This window comes from Hippichthys cyanospilos, chromosome 2 (genome assembly GCF_059441005.1).
Source record: "Hippichthys cyanospilos isolate Australia breed blue-spotted pipefish chromosome 2, RoL_Hcya_1.0, whole genome shotgun sequence".
Lineage (NCBI taxonomy): Eukaryota > Metazoa > Chordata > Actinopteri > Syngnathiformes > Syngnathidae > Hippichthys > Hippichthys cyanospilos.
In genome coordinates, this window is record NC_142370.1 from 11,380,845 (window position 1) to 11,403,820 (window position 22,976).

General features: G+C 39.3%; 1 protein-coding gene across 3 annotated transcripts; it reads right to left on the reverse strand.

Moving 5' to 3' along the window:
* Positions 1 to 2,257: 2,257 nt before the first annotated feature.
* Positions 2,258 to 22,306, reverse strand: LOC148427282 (DNA (cytosine-5)-methyltransferase 3B-like). Of its 3 annotated transcripts, none has more exons than XM_088441907.1 (22): positions 22,188 to 22,306; positions 16,719 to 16,821; positions 14,007 to 14,151; positions 13,528 to 13,610; positions 13,316 to 13,435; positions 12,929 to 13,069; positions 12,270 to 12,428; positions 12,086 to 12,193; positions 11,124 to 11,265; positions 10,925 to 11,047; positions 10,236 to 10,280; positions 10,074 to 10,153; positions 9,736 to 9,848; positions 8,792 to 8,975; positions 8,065 to 8,149; positions 7,845 to 7,990; positions 7,665 to 7,755; positions 6,701 to 6,849; positions 5,971 to 6,056; positions 5,361 to 5,430; positions 5,167 to 5,285; positions 2,258 to 4,944 (listed from the first exon to the last, which is right to left on the reverse strand). In XM_088441907.1, exons 2-22 carry the CDS (start codon positions 16,776 to 16,778, stop codon positions 4,803 to 4,805), a joined length of 2,391 nt encoding a protein of 796 aa, XP_088298033.1. In that variant the 5' UTR covers positions 16,779 to 16,821; positions 22,188 to 22,306; the 3' UTR covers positions 2,258 to 4,802. The 3 variants fall into 3 exon arrangements, with proteins under 3 accessions (XP_088298033.1, XP_088298026.1, XP_088298018.1); XM_088441900.1 differs by having other exon boundaries at positions 6,701 to 6,846; positions 22,135 to 22,306; XM_088441892.1 differs by having other exon boundaries at positions 22,135 to 22,306.
* Positions 22,307 to 22,976: the final 670 nt, after the last annotated feature.

Consider the following 22,976-nt stretch of genomic DNA (forward strand, 5'->3'; position numbering starts at 1 on the left):
GATAATTGGATGCACACACGTGTGCTAAATCACTTTACCATTCTTACTCAGCGAGCATAATTTCCACAATATCAAGTAACTACACCAAATTGCCAGCGGAAAAATATCGTTCGTCACTCCCGTCCACGTGAAGGATTAATTTCGGAATAAAGTTTTTCAAGTTAAACACCACAAAACCAATTAAGACGACGCTACTATTGTGCTTTTTGTACTGAAACGATGTTTTGTTGTGCAATTGCCAAAACGCGTTTTGCGGCACGAACGGGTTTGCACACAAAATGAGAACATGCACGATTGCATACTTACCATGGCCGCTTCTCTCCGCGTGGACTGGACATTTAAACCAAACACAAAGCTGAGGGGCCTCGGGGGGCCACCACCCCTCAAACAATGCCCCCCGCCCCTTCAGTGTTTGCATTTTGCAGTAACCAGTCTTTGCGCGAATTCTACGAAAACTCCCCAACTGTGTCGTTGGAAAAATGTTATAAATAAACAAACAATTTAAACTTTAGAGTGGGTCTACGATGTTGTTAAAAGACGGTGCCGGTCACACCCAAGCGATAAAATTGCGACGCAATAAGCGGCTCGCTACGGAGTAGCTAACTGCGTGTTGATATGCTAGCTGTAAGAAAAAGTTAGCGAGGCATTTAGAATGAACTGGATCTCTGCATATTTTGGGCACTAAACACATGATAAATATGTAAGTGACAAAAATAGAAGATACACCGTTTTCCTTACGTAATACCTCACAAATAATAGTATTTCTTTACACAATTTATTGCACATCAAATGAATGCTTTGTGCTAGATTAGTTTCAAGTCCTGCAAGTTTCAATCAAATTTCTTTAGCTACAAATCAAGCATGGCCAGTGCGCTAGATTCGGTAGTTATAAATCACACAATTCTCCACAGTAATAACATAAAATTGCAATAAAGAAGCGCTTGCAAACTCCTATATTCCTGCATAAAGTGTTCATGACACGCGATCTGAACTTGGTCGTTACAAAATAAAACTAAAATTACACATCTAATACATGTTTCTTTATTTTAATAGGACACAGGAAGATAAAACGTAAGTAAAGTTGGGTTTGGCTAACAACTTGTAGCTCAGACCTGCACAATGGCCAGAAAAACTGTTGGGACCATACACCTTTGCAAAACTGAGTAAATTCAGCATCATTCTTGGGCTTACTGTGAATTGCATACTTTAAGTTAGTGTGAGGTTATAACCTTTCAACTCTACACTCATCACTTTCATTTGTTGAAGTCACCATAATTCTTGATTGTCCTTTGTTCCGATGCATCACCCAGCCTCTCTAAGAGTGTCACTGTGTAAGATTTTGTGTTTTTCATTAAAAATGAATAAATTAAATTATAAATTTGAAAAACTTGCAAATAAATTCATTCTTAGCAACCAACAGTATGTTTTTTTTAATCATAATCATAGGTCTACTTATCATTGAATTATATTACATTGGGGGTGGCATGTCTGTTATTGCTATGGACAGCAGGAGGAGGAGTGTTTATTGCTGCAATTACTTAAAGCTCCCAGACACATGCAAAAACTTACACATACTCCCTTTAAGCGTAGGTTTTGTAGACAGATGCTCCAAAGCTCTTTTTTCCCACCTCATTCAGCATGGGCACTGCTCTTGCACTCATTTTTACATGACATTCACTCAGTGAATTTTTGCTCACCATCATTACAGGTCAAAACTTCTCTAATGGGGGTACGTGAAGACACTTCAGGAGTCATGTGAGATTTTAACAGGGTTTATGCAGATTTGCGCAAATCGACTCGCTCAATGCCATGACATTACACTTTTCTTCTCAAATTTAGAGAAAATTAATTGGAGTGTGAAAGAACTTATTCCTAAATTGCTTTATAGTAACTCCTTTGTAAAAGGTCATATGCTTTTATACTGTTGTTTCATAAGTATGTGCAATGTCATTATAGATGCAATTTTCTGACAGATGAGCAAGAAATAAAGCAGATGATGCCATCGAGCTTCTGAAGTTGCTAAATAAAATATGCCTCGCGGTACCACCACAAATAGTTTAATAAATTAGAAATGGATGGCTCAGCACTATTCGGTAAACATGATTGTGATCTTTAGGTTATTTAAGCACCTGAAGAGTTGAGCAACTTTGGATTCTAGCCCACCTGTGATCCTAACAAGGCTTAGTTGTGCAGAAAACATATGTATATATGTTTTATGTTGGCTAACCTTTTCACATCATTGAGAATGAGACAGGACTCTGTTTAAATCAGCTAAAGCTGCTTTTTATTGAGTACAAACTACAGTATATGGAACATTTCAAACGAATAAAAACAGTGCCTTTCCACAAATGAATAATAATAAAAAAAGAATAACAAAAAGCTACCTTGTTTTATGCTTCCAATAAAGTCCTAAAATAGTAAATGCTAAAACCTTCTAAATTGTGATTTTGTTACATGGAAGGATTCAAAATGGCACAGAACGTGATAATGCTATAGATTAATATCTGCTATGGTGGGTGTCAGTATTTCAAAATACACACTCCAAATATAAAGTTGAACCATACAATAGGAACACTTTCATCAATAAAACATGTAAACAGTTCTCTTTTGGTCCCTTGAAAGCAAAAAAAAAAAAACAACAACAAAAAAATCACACACTGAAAATAACATTTATGTCTTTTCATTCTGAAAACAGTGTTCCACAAGTTCCAGTGATTAAACACAATAGAAACACAAGAGATTTCTTTGAGGTAATATATGTTTGGTTTTGGTGACAGTTGCAAACAAACACACAAATACAAAAACAAACAAACAAACCAAAAAAAAAAACAGTTATGATACTTGGAAGTATGAAAGTAACACACACTGAAAATAACAACTATAGGTTCAAGGTTTAAGCCCAGACGACATTAAAGTCATCAATGCTTGTTGGAACAAAGTACTGTGTTTTTGTCAACAACGCATACATGAATTTGTTTCAAGAAACTTCCTAAAAAGTCTGGATCCCTCAGAAATTAGGGCAATAATACCACATTGAAATTCACCCAATATTTTTTTTGGTGGCTTATTTCTGGTCTTGTTATCAAGTGTGGACCTTTTCAAGCGCTAACATGCTAACTGTTAAAACACGAGAATCCTACCAAACAGTAAAACACGTCCCTCTATTAACTCTTTCTGGAAAATGTCAAGATTGTCTTCTATAAATGAATTCACTTCAAGGATCTTCCCAAACAGTCAGGATTCCTCAGAAATTAGGGCAATAATACCAGACCGAATTCACCCAATATATTTGTTGTTGGCTCATTTATAGTATTGTTATCAAATGTGGATCTTTAAGCGCGAACATGCTAACTGTTAAACACGAGAATCATACCAAACAATAAAAAACAACCATCTATCAACTTTTTTTTTTTTTAGAAAATGTCACAATGTACTCTCCAAGCAGAGACCTGAAACTAAATCAAGAACGAAAATTGCGATGGTAAAAACGACGAGCCTTAAGTCCGCTATCTTGCATCGCTATCAGTGCTTCCTACAGTTTTTCTACACAGAAACCTCCTTCCATATCCTCAGTACGAACTATTAAACTTGAAAAAAGGCATACTGGCCAAAGAAAAAGGACGGTGACATCAACATAGTCCCTCTAGCCTGAAAATGACTGAAAGACTATTAAGCTTATGGAAAGTGGTTTCATTTTCCATCCATTCGTTATCCAAGTATTTGCTGGTGATGAATGTCTATTGCGGGGGTAGTATTTTTGATGACTAGGCACGGTCTATTCGGTGGATGTGGGTGCAGGTATCATATTGCTGGTAACAGGTTCCATTTATCTCTGGACAGCCTCGTTTTGGAAGTATGTATGTGCTAACGGGGGCACTATCTATTTCTTGTGTAGTGTCCACTGGAACCAATGTGCTGTCCCAGAATGTGCGCGGTGGTGTCTAAATGGTGGGAATTACTAGCATCTGTTTCCTATCAACTTGTAGTTTACAGTATTTGCTAATGATAGGTGTTCCCTTGTTGTCGGAGAGGGTGGCGTCTAATGCCTGGAGACTGCGACATCTATAGTATTTGTTAGTGTGAAGAGGTGAATGTTTTAGTGAAAAGTCTTGTCTATTTCCTGGTCACAGATGTTATCTGTTAGCCTTGATTTGATAATGACAGGGTATGGTGGTGCCTATTTGCTTGTGATGTGGTCAAGCACTATTCCAATGAGGGATCAACGGCGGCGCGTGTGACAAAAGTAGCGACTCATTTTGATCTTGTCAGTTTTTGCTCAAGGTCGTATTTGTTCTTAAAGGTGGAATCCCATTGAGTAGTGAAGCTGGCTCGTGTTTTCATCTTGTGAGCTCCTCCAGAGTTCGTTCAAGGACGGCGGGAGTCGCCACAAGGTCGCCAGATGTTGCACTTGGAAATTTTGAATAGGTTCAAAATTTGGTTGCCAACAAAAGCAACCTTCTGGCGACATCTGCCATCCTTGAACTAACCCTGGGGGATATCAAAAGAGACGATACCTTTGCAGACACTTGCCAGCATTCACCCCTCAGTGGGATACCAGTTTAAGATGTTCTTAAGACAATCTGAAGGAGTCTTAATAGTCCTACAACAGTTTTGATTAGTTGGTGCATCGCTCAAAAAACAATACGATTGTTTCAGAACAATTACAAGTGTTTTAGAATGTCTTAAGAGCAACGGCGACATTGAACAAACTCAGATGAATCCCTGATGTGAACGTGCATTCACTACCTTCAACACCCGTGAATGTTCGCTTCTCAGTGGGATAGGGGCTTCAAGGGTGGCGTTTAATCGCAGGCAAAGAAGTCTTTCAAAGGTGCAAAAAGATGCCTGATGACAGGGACGCTCCAGGACCGGCCCAGGAGTTTCTGCCGAGCACCTCGACCCATATTGGACACGTCTGTGTAGTGGACTGGGAAGCCGAAGATCCTGAAAGAGTTTTTGTCAAGGTAAGAAACTTAAATCATGCTTCCATGAGGGTTCAAAGACTGTGGAGATTAGGATGCTTGGATGCAACTCAATCAAATCAACCATCTAATCGTGTGTGGGAGTTTCTGTATGGCTATATTTGTGAGAAATGCTTTGAGTTTTTTACCAAATAGTGGACATTTAGGCCGATCCTCACTTATTGAAACCTCTTTTTTTCTTTACCTCTCCAGCTCAGTACACCATAAGATGTCCTCCTTTCCATTCATCAAAACTGGGAAGTGTTGATCCTTCCCCTGTTTGATAGAGTTGGAACGTGTGGTGATGGTGCGCACCTTCCCAAACTGATAAAGAAAATCGTATTTTGTTTGTTTAGAACAAAAAAGTTCATAAGGCCCAAACCTGCTTGATTCACTCACCTTTGCAACTCGACCATGTTCCAGACAGTCCTGGAGCTCCAGCTTGTCCATCCCAGAAGCACACAAAGGTCTGGAATAAGAAAACACTCAATGGTCATTGTAATTATCACTTTCTGAACATTAATGCAAGATACATACAGACGCTCCGCTACATACGTAAGAACATTCAACTTACAAGAGTTGCCCATAGGTCAGATTTTGTATTTAACACATTTTCTGTGACATGATAAACCAACTTTCCGCGCAGTGCGTCTTTCCCCTGCTAATAGTGTCGCGGAGAGGTGCCCAATAAAGCTCAGCTCGGTTGCAGTGATATCGCTAAACCAAGAGTAAAATGAACCAGGCGGTATAGACATATTTACTAGGCAGTAACTGATGAAGAGGGGTCAGAAGAGCGATGAAATACACAGTACACGGGGAGAATGCATTGCCTACTATCCTCTCCATTTCAGTTAGGCATGAAATGTTCTTAGAGACCAGCAGAAAATGTTCTGAGAGGCCAGTCATTGCTTTAAAAGAAACTGTACCATAGCAAAAAGTGTATGATGTTAGCTAAATTCAGCGCGTGTTTTGTGCCCATAGGTATTGGGCTTGTAGTTTTGTTACGCACCTGTTCATGCCCGGCAGGTTCCCCCAAAAGTAACGAGCTCGGTGGGCTGCAGAGACCTCAATGGCATCAATCATCACGGGATTACACTGCAAAAAAATGCACACATATTTTGAACGAGTATCTCTAGATGGGCAAGATAAAACAAAAACAAAACACAATGAAATGTACTGTATGACTTTGTTGAACAACACAAAATGTTGGCAATGGTGACTGGTTGTGTCTTTTTCAGGTGCGCGGTGGTTTGTAATGCTGAAAAGTGGTGTTCGTTTGCTGGTAATGGTTGGATGTTAGCATTGGTGATGGGTTGTCTCTATTTTCTGGAGAATGGTCAAGACAAGTAAAGTCCAATTTCTTTATACAGCCCTTAATTACAACTGGTGCAGTCTATTTTCCGGTATAAAATTATGTCCATAAGCTGGTGTCTAATGGTATCTGTTGCCTGATTACTGTTGGTGTCTGTTTTCTGTCATGGTTGGTGTCTATTGTATGGGTGTGTTTATTTTTTTTCTCTGTGATGGGTCATCAATATGTTTTTAAAAACAATGTATATTTCCTGATGTTGGTGATGTACATTTCCTTGTGACAGGAGGGGAAGTATTTTCATTGTATGTATTACTAGTAAAGTATTACATTGTAAATGGTGAGTGTAAAAATTTTAAATTATGTGGAGATCATGACAAAACGTAATTGGTGGGCAAAAGTACATGTTAGGAGAAAATCCAGGTCTCACCTCCAGATAGCGTGAGATGTCCCTCTTGTCATTGACACCCATGGCGACCACATTCTCGAACATCCAGAAGAATGGGCGGTTCTCTCCTTCTTTGGGTTTGGCCTCGCTTAGCAGACGGTAAAATTCAAAGAACAATCTCCCTGTGCCTTCTGGAGCGACAAAAACCTCATGAGAATCCTGTTCACTTCACTGCCACGTCTAGGACAATATTGACAACATTTTAATTTAATTTCTGTGTAAAGTGGACATGCTTAAATTGCAGGTTGACGCATGCACATTTTTAGGTGGGACTCAAATTTGAAAATGTTTTCACATACACCCTGCTTTTTCCTGGCGGACGTCATTGCTATTTGGTGCATTGAATGATTATTTACAAGGATGTTCGCGATATCGTACTGAGAGTGGTCAATGAACTCACCTCAAGCCAACTGACAAACACCAGTGAGCACAGTACTCCCTATCTTTTGCTAAGACACGCAGCTATCAATCGTTGTATAAAAGCACCCTTTCCCTATTTGCATAATCTTGTCATTAAATCTTCAAATCAAGTGACGCCTCATGGTTCCACATTGGAAACCCGCCACCAAAAAAGATCAGCTTGTAATTTGTTCGACCACAATAGACACAAATGCAGGAAGTAGTTGTAGTTTTGTTTAGTCGCAAACATTAATGTGAACTAAGAATTCACTACTTAATCCCTTTATGATTGGCTTGTTCTATGAATCACTTTGACATACACAATTGGCTCATAACATCGGCACATCACCTACTGCCGGGATTTGGAGAAAAGGTTCAAAACTTGGACTGTTTCTGTTAAACTGGCATGTCTGATCCTTCTTTTTTTGGACAGAAGTTACTTACAGCCTTTCACTGTTTGCAGCATGTCTCTGCCCCAACCCCCACACAAAGCAGGGGTTCAATGTACCTCAAAGGCACCATAATCAATTCATACTTCTTGACTTACCAAAGAGGCCTTTTCTGGCTGGGTTGACAATAGACAGGTCGTTACATGGACTTCCTCCTATCACTAAATCAAATGGCCCCCACTCCTGAATCTGAGGAGGAGTAGCAGCATCAAATCAGAAGGCTGAACATGTTTGAAGAAATCCAACATGGGCTTCCAGCATGGCATTTTGTCGCTCACATTCTTTCTGGTGATGTTCCGGACATCGTGGACGTATTGGATCTTTCCTTCATGTCGGACCACGCCGACGGAGATGGAATCCTCGCACACCTCGGATGCCACGTACTGGTCCACCTTAAAGCCCAAATCTCTCAAAACCAGGTAGCCTGCAAGCACAAACACCCAATGAGAGTGAAAGCGATTCTTTTTTTTGTTCGGAGCTGTCCTGTCCCTCACTTACCAGTGGCGATGCCGTCGAACAATGAAAGAACTCGGATTGGTCGCCTCTGCTCTGCTGGGATTGCTGGGTAAATTTTTGGGCTCTCCTGGAGAGATAATTTTGTTTTTAAACAATATTTTTGATTGACATTTTACACTACTGATTCAAACTCAAATGTTGTCACCCTAAAAGACACACAGAAAAAAACTAAATAAAACATAAAAAACAGGCAGAAAGAAAGTTATTAAAATGAATGAGAAAAAAAGAGATAAATGTCCACCACCATGGACACCAATGAAAAGAACAGGTCTAAGGATGATATGCCTGAGTGTTGTGATATTGTCTGTGTACGCATGTCGCTCCATTAGTGTTGTGATAATCTGTTATTATGAATGATAATAATACACCTAATAATAATGATAATACTGATAATATACGTAATAATCCATCAATCAAATTTCATTCACAGCTTGTCCTCATGAGAGTTGCAAGCGAGCTGGAGCCTATCCCAAATGTCTTTGGGCACTAGGCAAGGTATGCCCTGGACTGATTGCCAGCCAATCACAGTATATAATAATACCCGTTAATAATATTAATGATACTATTTAATTTCCGGGAAAGGGTGGGGCATCATTTTTATGGTGGAGTAATTTGACCTCTGGCCCATTTTTTTGTGAAACTCGTATCTATAGTTGTTGTTGTTCTTGGGTGGTGTCAAATTGCCGTTACAAGCCATAATTCAACATACAAATTCTTGTCCGTTGTCATTGCCAAAGAACTCCTGCAGTTTAACGCTCCAGTCATGGCGCCGCTTGAGAACGCCGTATGTCAGCATCGGCTGGCACATATAACAACGCCAGGGGTCCAGGAAGCGTGCGTCATTCGACGCCCCGCGGTGAACTAGGATGTCAAGACAGTCCACACAGAAACACCTGAGGAGCGGGAAGTAAGTTCACAAAATTGTTTCTCTGCTCCAAGCATGCATGAGTGTGTACTAATATTGTTGTGTCTTCATGTGTAGTAGCGTCTATATGGGTATGTACTGTTGTTTGTGTAAGTGTGTATACATACAGTTGATTACAAAAAAAGTCTGTACATCCCAGATAAAAAGCTAAAAAAAAATAAATAAAAACATTTTCCACCATTAATGTGATTCTAGAACTGTTTCATGTGGGAACTAAAAATAAACCAAAGAAACATTGTCTTTCCAAACGCGTGCACATGCTATTTTGATTGGTATGTAGCTGCATTCAAACTAGAAACTCATAACTCATGAAATGGGAGTCAGCACATACCTGATACAAATTCAAGTCCTTCTAATAACAATTTTGGTGGTGCTGTAAATATAGTTAATTTAGGATATTTTTATTTTGGAAACAATTTAGGGAAAAGCATTGAAAAAAGACACTAGGGAGCTGACATTTCTGGCTAAAATACTGTAAAAAGGATGTGCAACGGAAATGCTCAATATACTGCACAATGGTTAAATATTTCAAAATGTTGTTTTTCATTTAATTTTGCCACATACGGTGCTACCATAGTCATAGACATACAGTAAATTAAATCCTACAAGATGTGTTAAGCATAATTGACATTGAGGCTTTTAATCTTGATAATCAGAAATGCAATTTTGTTGTTGTGCTGCTATATATGTGTTATGAATGTGTGTGTGCGCATCTATGCACGAGTAACCTGCAGCAGTTGGCATTGCCGCACAGAAGAACCTCTCGGCCGCCGCAGCAGACGGTGCAGTAAGACTGGTAACCATCGTCGTCATACATGTAGGACGTCTCCAAGTACACATCCTACACAAAAATAGACTGCTGTTAGTTTTGCTTTGTAGCTATTTAGCTTCTGGAATTGGGCAGCCATTTCTAAACAAAAAGCAATGAGTTGGATCTTGTACAACTTTTTTTTTGAATATGTTCGAGTCCATGCTCTTTGCTAAGAAGAAATGTGTGGGTGTAAACACTTCCCTTGCTAGCCTCTTTGCTATAGTGCAATTCGAATATTTATAGTTGTATTGTTACCTTGCACGTTTGGCACAGGCCTCCTTCAAAGAGTGGGTGGAAGGTGGCTGCTCTCATCTTTCCACACGAGAGACAGAACTCTGACACACACACACAACCGCTCAATGAACAGCCATCTACACAATATATAGAAAGTGTGTGTGAAGTGAGAGAATTATTTACCTTCTATACTTCTTTTATTCTTCAGAACTTCATTGACCATTTGTTCTAGAAGAATTATAAACATGACAATGATACTGTTTAGTGTGCGGCTGCACTTTAAATTTTGCGATGGTTGACATGACCTTAAAGGGGAGGTCAACTCCAGTGTTTTCTTCACAATTTGTTCTATGCAGCTCCACTAGTCTAAACACAACCTTGTGATTTATACGGCATTTGTTGAATATGAATTTACGTAGCAGCAAAAAACACATTTGTATTGTTCAGGGACAAACACACACCGCTCTTGGCTCAGCTTTGTGTGCGCCACATGACCAGACTGGGAAAGCAACTGAGCTGTGATTGGTCGACTGGTTGTTACATGAGGCCTGAGCAACTGTGATGTAAGTCAACAGCAGTTGACAAAATGAGCGCCCCCTAAGAGGGATGAAAGGATTTTGCTTCTGAATTAATTTTCCACAATTTAATATTAATGAGCATACTTGACTTGTGGGGCTGTTTTGAAACATATTGCACAGAAAATGTTTCGTTTGATATTCCCTTTAAAAGAAAACCTCCCGACATTAGTCTTATTTATTATTTCAATGGATATTTTCCACTTCACTCATTGAAAAAAAATGATGATTACATTATTCAAAATGTTTATCCTTCTTGATCAAGATCTTATATAAAGACGGAAAATTGAACCTTACCTCTGCTGTACGACTCTTCGGGCACAACCTTGTTCTTGCACATGCTCAGTCTGGGCTGCTTGGCAGTTGGCGGATACTCAGGAAGCGACACATCCAGGACCTGCATGTCCAGCGTGGTAATGACTGCACACACACGCGCGCACATGGTCAAGGCACCAGTATTAGGTGGCTGAGGTTGTGGCCAACAGGATTTGCTCACCAGTGCCGCTTGTGGGTTTGAGTCCCTCTTGGCCTTTAGGCAGGAAGCCTCCATTCGCCCAGTCCATCAGGGGCTTAATTTGCTCGTCCGGGTTGTCCGACTCACATGGGGGAAACTTCTTCTCAGCCCGGATGCTGGCCATCTGACACAGCAAAAAATTGTGCATTTATTAAGTGTGACCTGCTTAATTAAAAAACGGGACTTTACACTTTCAGAGAAGATCAAACACTTAATAAATTCTCAAAAATGTAACTAGTAATTAGGGCAGAAGAAGTAACCTGGCAAGAAGAAGTTCTAGTTACAGTATGCCATGAATGTGACAGTAAACAATCAACATTTCTTTTCGGTTGGTTTATTGTATGATTCGCTTTGACGACTGTGTGATTGACATACCCATGACTCAAACAATTGGCTAGTTGACGAGACTAAAAAAAAAAAGGTCATTAGGACACGACCTATGTCAAATCGGAACAAAACAGCGGGGTTAGCCAAAATTGGCTCAAAATCGGGACTGTCTCAGTAAAAACAGAATTTCTGGTCACACTTTATGCAATCCTCTAAATTATTTGTCGTGAGAAAATCTACCAGTGTTACCACTACTATCCATGCTAACGTAGATAATTAGCATGCAGCTCTGTAAGAGACTTCTAAAGATTTTTTTTTTAAAAACACGCTCCTTCAAAGACATTTAAACACGATGCCCTAGAAGTATGTGTGTATGTTATATTTCAATCTAATTCTTTTCTACCTATTTTCCTAATTGTCACGGTAACATGGGGCCTGTGATGGCAAGGCATCACAGGGCACATACAGACCACTATTTATGCTGAATATATCAACAATGGACAAGTTTGCCTCTCTTCAATTACCATCCGTGTTTTGTCAGTGTGAGAAAGAACTGGACTACCAGCAGCAACACATATTAGAAGATTCCCGTATAGAGGTGCGAGGCTGAAGTTTACCTCCAGAGCTTGGAAGATGGCCCTGCGGTAGGATACCAGTTTAGTGTAAGACGTCTGATTGAAGAATTTGGCAAAGGCAGTGATTGAATCCAGCTTGTCGGCGGAAACCTGCAAGGTCACATACAGTAGACGGTCAGTAGTTTCACGTCAGGCCCGATGCGGGCTTGCATCTTGTGCTGCTCACCTCTGAGAATTTCCCATCCCCGAACCATTGGAGCCACCTCATGCCGTGACTGGCCTGCCGTTTCCCCGTAGCGCGCCAGGTCACAACCATGCCAGGCCACCAGGAGAAGCCCTTGATCTTCCCCCACACCAGCTCACCGACATTGAAGCCCTTGTTGTCCTGCAGACAACCACGGTTGACAAAGCTACTCACAGGTTGTAAGTAAATTGAAGTTCATGTATTGTCAGTTTTTAGATATTGATAGAAAGCCTATTGTTTAGATAATAGAAGTTTTAATGCGTTGATGATATTTCTTCTGAATTTGAAATCTTTTGTTGGATTTGAATGCACCACAATAATCATATTTAACCCTGTATCATACAGTAGAGGTTCTCAAACCTTTTGGGAGTCAGGCCCCCTTTTAGAAAGCAAATTTTCCAAGGATCCCATTGCAAATGTTTGTGGAAACAAAATGAAAAAAAAACCCCACTTAATCCTAACATAAGTGCTCTTTTTATTTACCAACAGGTTCAATTTGAGAAAATAAAACTGTGACACCAAATAAATTTTTTACCACTGCACACTGTAAAATCTGTCACATTTGTGGGTGAATCATTTACAAGGACAAGGTAGTGCAAAAGGACGACACTCGCAAACCGTCAATCGCTAACCATCCTTACATTGTATTCACTGTGGGCATTGCAACTGGATGTGGTGGTGCTGCTGCTTTGAGCTGAGTCCTTGGAGTCGTTCTCCAGCAACTCCTGATGTGGCATCTCAGGCACCTCTTTGGATGAGACTGCCCCAAAAGCTCTGCCGCACTAAAACAAATAAAGAAGGGCAGAAAAAAAGTTATTAGGCATGAATGAGAAAAAAAGACAGACAAAAAAAAATGTGCACCACAGTGGACACAAATGTATAGGACTGGTCTAAGGATGATATGCCTGACAGGAGTGAGTAAGATCTCTGCAGGTTTCTCTCACCCATACACTGCTATGCCAACTATTCATCACAGGACTAATTTGGACAAATGGGTCTCAGGATGATATCTTAGTTTGCGCTTTCACCATGTTGGCAACGAGCTCATGTTTGCGAGTCTGTCTGCGAGGTTTGGTGAGCGGCATTGGACCGGCCTGGAAGATGGTTCGGGCGCGCGGTCTGTCTCTCAAAGCCAGATGAGTCTTGCTCTGAACACAAATATATACAAAGCATGTGTTGGTTAATGCCACTTCAGCATTGGTTGATGCAGATCTGTGCCATGTGCTTGCACTCGCCGTACTTTAATATACGGGTCCCAGGTGCCATCCCCACCGTGAGACCTCTTCCTGGTCCTAGCTCCTCTTTCCAAACACACGGTATCGTCTGATGAGACAAAGAAATGGAAATATCTGATTTTGGTGCAGAGTCAAATATTCACCTGCTTGGTTGCATTAGAAAAAAATTGACCTTGAAGTTAGAAATCAGCATTATAATTGTATTAAAATATAAACAGTAATTTGAACACAGTTACATTAAATTCAATGTGAATGATAAAAAAATTAAAACAAAGTAGACAACTTCAAAAACAGTATTAAATTAAAATAAAATAAAATAATTGAATACATGTTGACAATATGAAATTAACCATAAATTCAATATATACATTAAAAAATAATGTATAATACATTATTTATCACACAGTTAATTAAACAATATGTTAAAAAATACTGTAGATTAATAAATTCAAATTAATATATTAAAATATATTTTTATTACCACCTCGAGGTGACGAGGCACCCCCATTTTGTTTGGGGCTGAAGGGTGAGGGTGGCTCGGCCCCTGCAAGCGGGCTGCTCTCATTGGGCAGCTCCACAGCGCTGTCCGTTTCCAACATGCTTTTGGGCGGTGATGGACTCACCTCCGCCTAAGGCGGAGCAAAACACACAAATTGATAAATAGTTCACACGCACATATATATGTGTTATAAATATATAAATATATAGACAGACAGACAGACAGACAGATAGATAGATAGATATAGATAGACAGATAGACAGACAGATAGATAGATAGATAGATAGATAGATAGATAGATAGATAGATAGATAGATAGATAGATAGATAGATAGATAGATAGATAGATAGATAGATAGATAGATAGATAGATAGATAGATAGATAGATAGATAGATAGATAGATAGATAGATAGATAGATAGATAGATAGATAGATGAATTTGAACTCTTGACTCTGAACTGTGAGGTGGATGCGCTAAGCGCTCTGCCACCGAGCCGCCGCCGTCTTTCATTATATACGTTCTCAAGTATACTATCAAGGGGGAAAAGAGACGAGGTTAAAACATGTTTAAGCTTGAGGAGTGGCACGCTAAGTAAAAGCAGCAATTCAGGAATGTGATCCAAGGAAGCAGAGCAGAACATTTAGTTTGGCTGCCCACATTGTTTGATGACACACTTGTTTGATGTACAGGTATGTATAGGTGCAGACTGTGACACATTCCCGAGGAGCACTCAGGGAATGTTTGAGCAGACACTTCCAAATTTGACTGGGACACCTGGACGCTGATACCTCCACAGTTAACATATTAGCATTATAACAGATGAGATTGGGAATTGTCCATGATCACAGGTGTAAGATGAAAATCTAAACAGTATATTGAGCGTGCAAGTAACAGTAGCATGCTATATGTTAGCATGCCAAGTGTTAGCACATTATTTCCCAGTTAAAATTGTGCATAACCGAACGTCAACACACGAAACTTATTTCCTGCTCTTTAACTGACTCCAGCAAAAAAAAAAAAGCCACATTTGACAGAGGCTGTCACCAATCATCTGTGGACTTGCTGATGGTAACAGTGACAAATGCGACACTTCAAGTGAGTCTGAACTTGTTGAGTACTTCCCGTTGTTTTCCAAGGTGTTGCAAGTAGCTCACGTGACTAAATATTTGTAGCTGAGGAGCAGTTGTCGAGGAATCACTGAATGTGGTGGAAAAAATGCCTAATGCGCACTGTTAACACGCTAATGGAAGGAACCTAGAAGATGTGTAGACCATACAATATTCACTGAATGTTAAGGATGTTAAAAATTTCAGGATGAGCCCAAAATGTATGACCGTATAACCTTTACAGGTGAACTTAACTTGACCCCGTTGTAAACCTTTGACTTTCAAATTGTTGAATGTTTCATGACTTGTTGTTTTTTTAAAAGGCGTGAGACATCAAACTTGACAGCATGTTCTTGATCAATGAGTCATCACATTGATATGGATTTTACTTTTCTTTTTGTGAGGGGGGGATTAAAAGCAGAAAACAAATACAAGCAGATGGTGAAAGGAAGGAAGCAGACCCCTGCCAACACCCCCATCCGGACAAGTGATTTATAAGTGAAAAAGAGGAACTAGCGCCAACGGCTACCACAACATTTCCTTCTATGAAGCTTTTCAGTGGAAGGATCTTTCAACTTTGCACCTCATGAGTTCAGTTCCAAAGGCAGTGTGTTATCAACCGTAAACGGAAGCAAAACACTCCACAAATGCAAATGTAGATATCAATTTAAATAAAAGTCTCTGTCCAACTTCTTTTTTCGAAAGCGGTCTCCACATGACCTCTTTTCATCTGTGAAGCCCTTTGAGACTTCGGTGATTTAGGGATATACAAATAACATTTGATTACTTGATTGATTGAATTGAAAATATAAAAAAAAAAAAGAAAAGCTCAATCGCAATGCAATTTTGCAAACTTTGTGCGAATCAAAATCAAAATACAGGACTGTATTCTAGGAAAATATTATCCATATTCAGTACACTATATACATCTTTTTTTAATTGCTTATCCTCAATATTAAAATACTCTTTAATACGCTTTAATCTTCTAGGTCACACCTCCCGGTAGACATATGGGATGCTGAAGCTGCCATTTCCTCTTTAGTTGTGTATACATGCATTTGCATAATTTTCCTTTCAGATATTAGCGTTACACTGCTATATTACAATTTTAAAAAAAATGGCTACGGTCCACTTTAACACACTTCCTAGATTTCAGTGAAAATTGTAATCAATCACCTAAAGCACTTCCAGTCTTTGACGATAACATAGTTTAGCTTAGCAATTACCATTGGCATCTCCTCCAAATGTTATCCTCCTGAATCCTCTCTGATGCTCTCTTAAAATTATTTAATTTGTTTATTATTACAGGAGGATACCTTATTGTTTACTGAAATGGGGAGTGAGCCTTCTCATAATGCTTTTGCACTGTTGTCTAATTTGTCTCAGCAAGACAGCAAAGTGAATTGCATCCTATCCAAACACATAAAGTAATAGCTCATTGGAAAGGCCAGTAGCACTTAGTAGGGTAGCGCCAACATACCAAAAAATAAAGACAAAAAACAAATGTCCAATAGACTGGATCTTAGGACGTTATGCAGGTAACCACACTAAATGCAATAGGGATGGAATTGCCAGATACAAGACTCACCATTGTGGCCATGTTGTTGTTGGTCTCCATGGCGGCAGAAGAGTATTGATCAGAAGGCATCGCTGTCACTGTGGCCGATAATGGTGACGACCCCTTCTCAAACCTGTCAGTCAAGCAATCAAACACGTGGTGCTATGTTGTCAATCGCATTTTCTCAGTTTTTCAAAGACAGTATTTTTGCAGTAGCTAAACCCATGAAGATGTTGAAATAAACATTTACAATGTGACCCAATTAGTCACATATATTATGGATAAAACAATCCAATGATAATCATACAACATTTCAAAAATACCACTGTAGCTACAGTATGTCTGTAATTTTTTTTGCCTTTTTTTAACCATATTTATTTCATGATTTCATCTCAAACCTATTATGCATTTAACTTGTCACTTGTCATTTTCTGACACAGCAACGCAAGGAGTCATTATTGGTTCATCTATGGAAGTGAATATTGTTACGATTGACAGGAAAAAAATATATCATTGGTAAAATAAATTCATAAATAGTACTAATTACATCATATTTTGCAATTCAATGAATACATTGACATTTTAATGATGTTTACTGATTAAATTAACTGTGAAGGACCATTCTGGATTCGTGATTGGGTTTGCCTTTTTATTGGGAAAAGTAAATTGGTAAAGGTGTCCCCATTGACAAAATCAAGCGCTGACACGCAGAAACAAACCTTGACAAAGCAAATAAAACACACACACACAAACACCAACGTGTGTTCGCGCCACATTCTTCTTTGCATTGTGTGAGGATTAATTACGTTCAGCCTGCATGCACATGAGCAGCAATATGTCAACACTTGAATATGTGTGTGTGTGTGTGTGTGTGTGTGTGTGTGTAAGTGCACATGCCAGTGTACCTCAGAAAGCCCTTAGCTTTTTCAAAAAACCCCATCAAACATACAAGAAGAAAAAAATCTACTCGAGATGAAACAGAAAATTTCGCATCATGATTATATGAAAAGTGAAAAGATCAAAATAATGATTTTTGTTGGCACAGTGAATCAGGGCTTAACAATTTTATTAGGGCTAAACAAATTTATTACTTTTTTTAATTCATATTGTGATTCGATTTGCTTTATTAATAAAGTTTCAATATAGTAATATTTGCATATATGACAAAAATGACAATATAACCGTAGGTGCACATAAGTGGTACGCAGGTACACATGTGCGACAAATATCACTGATGCATAATGTCGCATGCTTCACTCTGCGCATTTGCGTACCTGCCTAATTTTATCAATGACAACTGAGCCTGAGCTGAACAAATGGCTTTTTTTTTTATTTTCTGAAAAGCGGCTCCAAAATGTGCCATGACTTGAAACACACTTAAATGTAGTGCAAGATTTACCGCTCATATTCTCAGCTAATTTTCCATTTTTATTTTACAAATATGAAAAGAGAACGTGAACGTAGTGCAAGTTATTATTAACAAACAAGCTGCTCATGAAAGTAGTAGTTCACCCTCACATGTGTATATAATCTTACACATGGTTTGTAGCGTGTGCGCAACATAAAAACAAATCAAAACATGGGTTTACAGAATGTTACCAATTTATTCTTCTTCTAATTCCAAAGCATTATCATCATAAAAGTGATCTTTACCTTACAACCAAATAGAACAGGTTGCAAAAATACACAAAAATCTCCTTCGTGTCAGGAAAACTTTGAATTAATTTCTTGCATGTCTGTTGTTCATGCGTGTGTTAAATTGCTAATGTAGCTGTCGACTGACAGTATTTTATACCTAGATACATCTGATTTGTCTAACACATTTTCTGATGATGACTGTGAGCCCTATATGGGCCTATATCATGGAATTTCAAATTCAACTTAATGAGTGCTGGCTCTATAGACAGTAGGCATGTATCATGAAAATTCTAATTCAACTTTTGGGGACATTTTAACGATGTTACAATGTTAATTTTACACACTAAACTACCCCAGGGTGTTCTTTTTCTTCTATGATGCATTTTGAAGTATCCCCTGCTTATACTGCACTCTCCATCCAAGCAGATACACATGACTTCTGAGAGACATGGTGACAGTAATAGTCCCTCTTACTGTCTCTACCCTGCCCCATGGCGCCAGTGCAAGAGTAAATACACGCCCACCTTTTTTGAGAATATGTTCAGGTTTTTCACTTTCGGTTTCATTCAAGGGAGAAGAGAGATTTTGCAACGAGTCAGCCAAGTAAACAGCAACGCTTGATTTAGCAGCTAAAGAGTTTTACAGTAGAAAATGTCCAAGTGGTGAAATGTATGTTTGGAAGCCAAGCGAAGGGCTTTTATGACGTTCTTTTGCTTTGTTGCTAACTCCAGTTCATTTCATTGTCAGTAAAATGTCTGCGATCACAACACCGTTACTAGTTTGTTGTTGTTTTGTCATGATAGGAGGCTTTAGAATGACGTCATGAAAGCGTCACAGCAGGCAAATGGTAAGGGGCAGTGTTTCAGTCAATAAACCTTTTACATCCTGGTTAGAAATCTAGTCACCCAAAAAACTGTTTATAAGAAATCAAATTTGCACTGCACTGCATTCCATATAAGATTCCATAAGATTCCATATTGACGCTGGCGGAATAGTCTCCCTCAACCAAGAGCCTCGTGAGGATAAGTGGTCAAGATGATGGATGGATGCATATTGCGTGGCCCACCGGCATTGAGCGATGTCATGAAGGGGGCAAAGCAGCTAAATGGTAAAATGCGCGGTCTATGCAAACAGAATATTTGAATTCCTGGTTATAAATATTAGTACCATATACTGTAACTACTGGTAATCAATAAGTAATTACATTGCCAATGTGCCAAATTCAATATATGTGCACATATTACACAGTGGAAAAAATAAAATATCATGTCATAATCCCTTTAAAATAACTTGAAATAATCCCTTTTACATATTTTTAGCCAATTTTACGCAATATGTTTATGGTACACCAAAGCACTTATTCTTTTTTCAACACTGCCTTTCACATGAGCATGTAGCATTGCTTAGCGACTCCTCATTTGCATTTGATAAAATAATTACTGGTTAGTAGGGTACTTTACTTGTCACCACAGATTGATCATGTAGCTTGCTACTGCTGTGTATAGACATATACTGTATATATACGGTAAGTCTGTGCTTCTGTGGCGCAAGCTAGTTTAGCGCCGAGAAAGAAAGCATTTCTGGGATTATGGGCGACATAAACGTGGATGTGATACCATTTTATTCAACTGTTCAGAGCTGGTTATTGTGACCTGTCAAATTACCATGCCACTGATTGGTTAATTCAGAAAAATGAAGCTTTGAAAATCTCAAAATTTCCTAGATTCCACTTCTGATTCACCGTTTTTGCCCTCAATGCAATGCCCTGAAAATACTACTTCAGAGCCATCTTGTGCAATCTGTAGTATAGTATTGTGACATTGTATTTGGTTACAGAAAGTATGTTTCCGGAAAATGCTTAATTTTAATGAAATACTGTTGAAAACATTTATTGAAGATGCGAAAAGTTTCACTCAAAAGAAAAAGGTCAACTTTGAGGGCTTTGTATTTTAGTTACATATGAATGAACTTGTATGAATGAACACTATAACAGCTGCCCGCCCCATGATGAAAAATAGAATGTTTACATAAAAGGAAAGCAATTTTTTCATATAATTGACCTGTTTTGCCATTCACTGCTTGTTGCAAACAGTCTTGTTAAGAGTAAAATAGTTTGCAAATATCATTTCTTTAGTCACTGTCAATCTTTACATCAAATATAATTACTCTATGCAAATTGAGCCAGCTATAGCAGCTAACATGATCTTGATGTATAGTACCTTCTCGAACTAGTGTGCAATCAACTGAAAGAGTTGGTACTACCAATGCTAACGGTGTGAATGTTAGTGTAGAGACTTGCAAAGTCTTGTCATCCGTGTTTATGAGTAAGTTTTAGTGTCGTACTCGTGGAGCATTTTTTCCAAGTCAACATGAAAGGAGGGCTGTACAATACTCGTAGTTTTTAATTTTAATGTTTTACTGACGCAGTAGGTGTAACAATGTAGCAGAGGGGCCAAAGAAGGGCGGAGGACAGGACAGAACCAGAGGGGCCCATTAAGGGGTGGGGGGTATCAAGGGAAGAGGGGGGTCTACATCAAAGTCTGCTGGTTGGAGATTATGGAGGGAATTTTTAACTTCCTAAATGTGTGTGTGCATGTGCAGAGTTCAAATTGTGTGTGTAGGTGTGCGATGAGCGTGTGTGTGTTGGGGGGGGGGGGGGGGGGGGCTCTGCTTCTCGCTGGGGGCCACATTCCTTGTCAGTCATGTACTTTAGGATCACTTTATGCTTGGTCAACTCTACAAAATAGCAGACCAGTCTTTATACACACATTTTAGGCGACCCCACCAAGCAAAAAAATGTACTTCCTCCATCTATGCCACATGGGGTGAAGCCTAGCCCACTTGCATGGTCTCAACTCTCATTCTGCTAATGTTGTCAAAAAAAGTCGAGGTTTCATTTGTATTTGGGCATTGGTCTCCTACATCTGCCACATGCAGGATAAGCTACACAAATCTATTTATCCGATGCCACCTAAAAAATTGTTTGCTCCCCCCAAACCAATAAAAAGATCAGCATTTATACATGCAGTAGCATAGTCAGGGTAGGTGTTCATCATCATATCCACTGGTCACTTGAGATAAGAGTTTATTTTGTTCCGTCACCACACTCGTAACTCAAAACACCCAAATGATCTTATCCTATTGAAAGTAATGTAAATGCAATTAATCCATTTCATAGATCTAAGGTGTTGCCTGGTCCGTGGTGATCAAAAGGTTGGAGACCACTGTCTTGGGTGAAAGGTTTTCAACATATTGCTGACTGCTTTGGCAATATAGGAACGTGCACAATGTCTTAAAATATATGACTGTCTTCATCCATCCTCCTTTCTTGTAATGAAGACAACAACGTGAACATGATTTACAGAATCGAGATTTAATGTTAACACCCAGCCCAAGAAGATGCAAATTTATTATCGTAGTATAAGATACTCCAAATGGACCCGGGCCCCTTCTACTTATTATGTTTCAAATGTGGCCCCTTGCTCAATACTTGAGCACAAGTTTGGCTGCGCGTGTTCTACTGAGCAAAATAAAGCAACACAAGGCAGCTGCATTGTAATGCTTCCTCGGGTCGAACCGTCATATCCACTAAACTTTTCAGGTCCACGCTTATTTAGCTGACTTGTTATTTAAAAAAAAAGCAGCGAGCGTGACAAGCACGTGTCGAATGGCAGAAAAGTTTCGACTCATACACGTGTGTCTAGTGTATTCATGCGTGCATGCAACACGCCACATTGTCGTAACGCGTCAATTACAACACAGCAGTCAGGTTGACATTACTATGTGAAAATAGAAAGAAAAAGCTTACATAAGCATGCAGGAAGAAAATACTTGCGCTATTTCGCCGTGCAAGTGTTCCACCTGTGGATGTTGTGTACGAGTTGATCACGCAGTGGGAACGTGCTACTGCAGATCCAGACGGTCTCACTGCTTGGCTTTGAATAAACCCCCACTGCCTACTTCTGTACTTCTGCGCCACCTCCTCCTCTGCGGGCGGGGCGTACCCTCATCTTTTGCTGGTAAATCCAGCCCGCAGGTGAACTAGCCTCAGGTTACACCAGGTGTGGCGCACTATTTGAGCTCAAGTGTGGAAGAAGTGGATGGGGGTTCAAAAATGTTAGGATCTAGTAAATACTTGTTTTCCATAAATGGTTGTTTTTTTTTTTTTTTTAAACCATACTACATCTGAGACGCACTTTTATTCATACAACACACAAAACAGTTGTTATTCCAAACACCACCCAAATAAATTTAGTGTTATTGTTCGTGATTGTCTTAAACATGGGTCTCGAACCAGGCTCTAGGAAAACCCCGTGTTCAAATGAATAGCTCACTGCCTTGTTCTCTCAAAATTGCTTACATGAAGCGAGACATTGTGATTTCCTGGTAATGCTGTAGAAGTGATCCTTTGAAAACAAACACTTGAAGAGATTTATAGGAGTGTCCATGTTGTTATTTCCCCCCGTGTAGAATCTCCTTTTGTTCGGAATCGACGTTTTCATGGGGGATCATTCGTTGCCTATAATAACTATATAAACGTTAACTTGAACAAATCTGTGATTTGAGAAGTTTGTATCAGACTGATCGACCTTTTCCTTACAGTCACCAAGAAGTGGTTTGAAAAAGTTGTTAACCACTGTGCCGTTACGA

Excerpts from the sequence above, each read along its gene's own strand:
- LOC148427282 (XM_088441892.1), bottom strand. Across the intron at positions 13,436-13,527 it reads CCTGGGACCCGTATATTAAA|AGCAAGACTCATCTGGCTTT; the intron begins GTACGGCGAGTG and ends ATTTGTGTTCAG. Across the intron at positions 7,756-7,844 it reads GGAACATCACCAGAAAGAAT|ATTCAGGAGTGGGGGCCATT; the intron begins GTGAGCGACAAA and ends ACTCCTCCTCAG.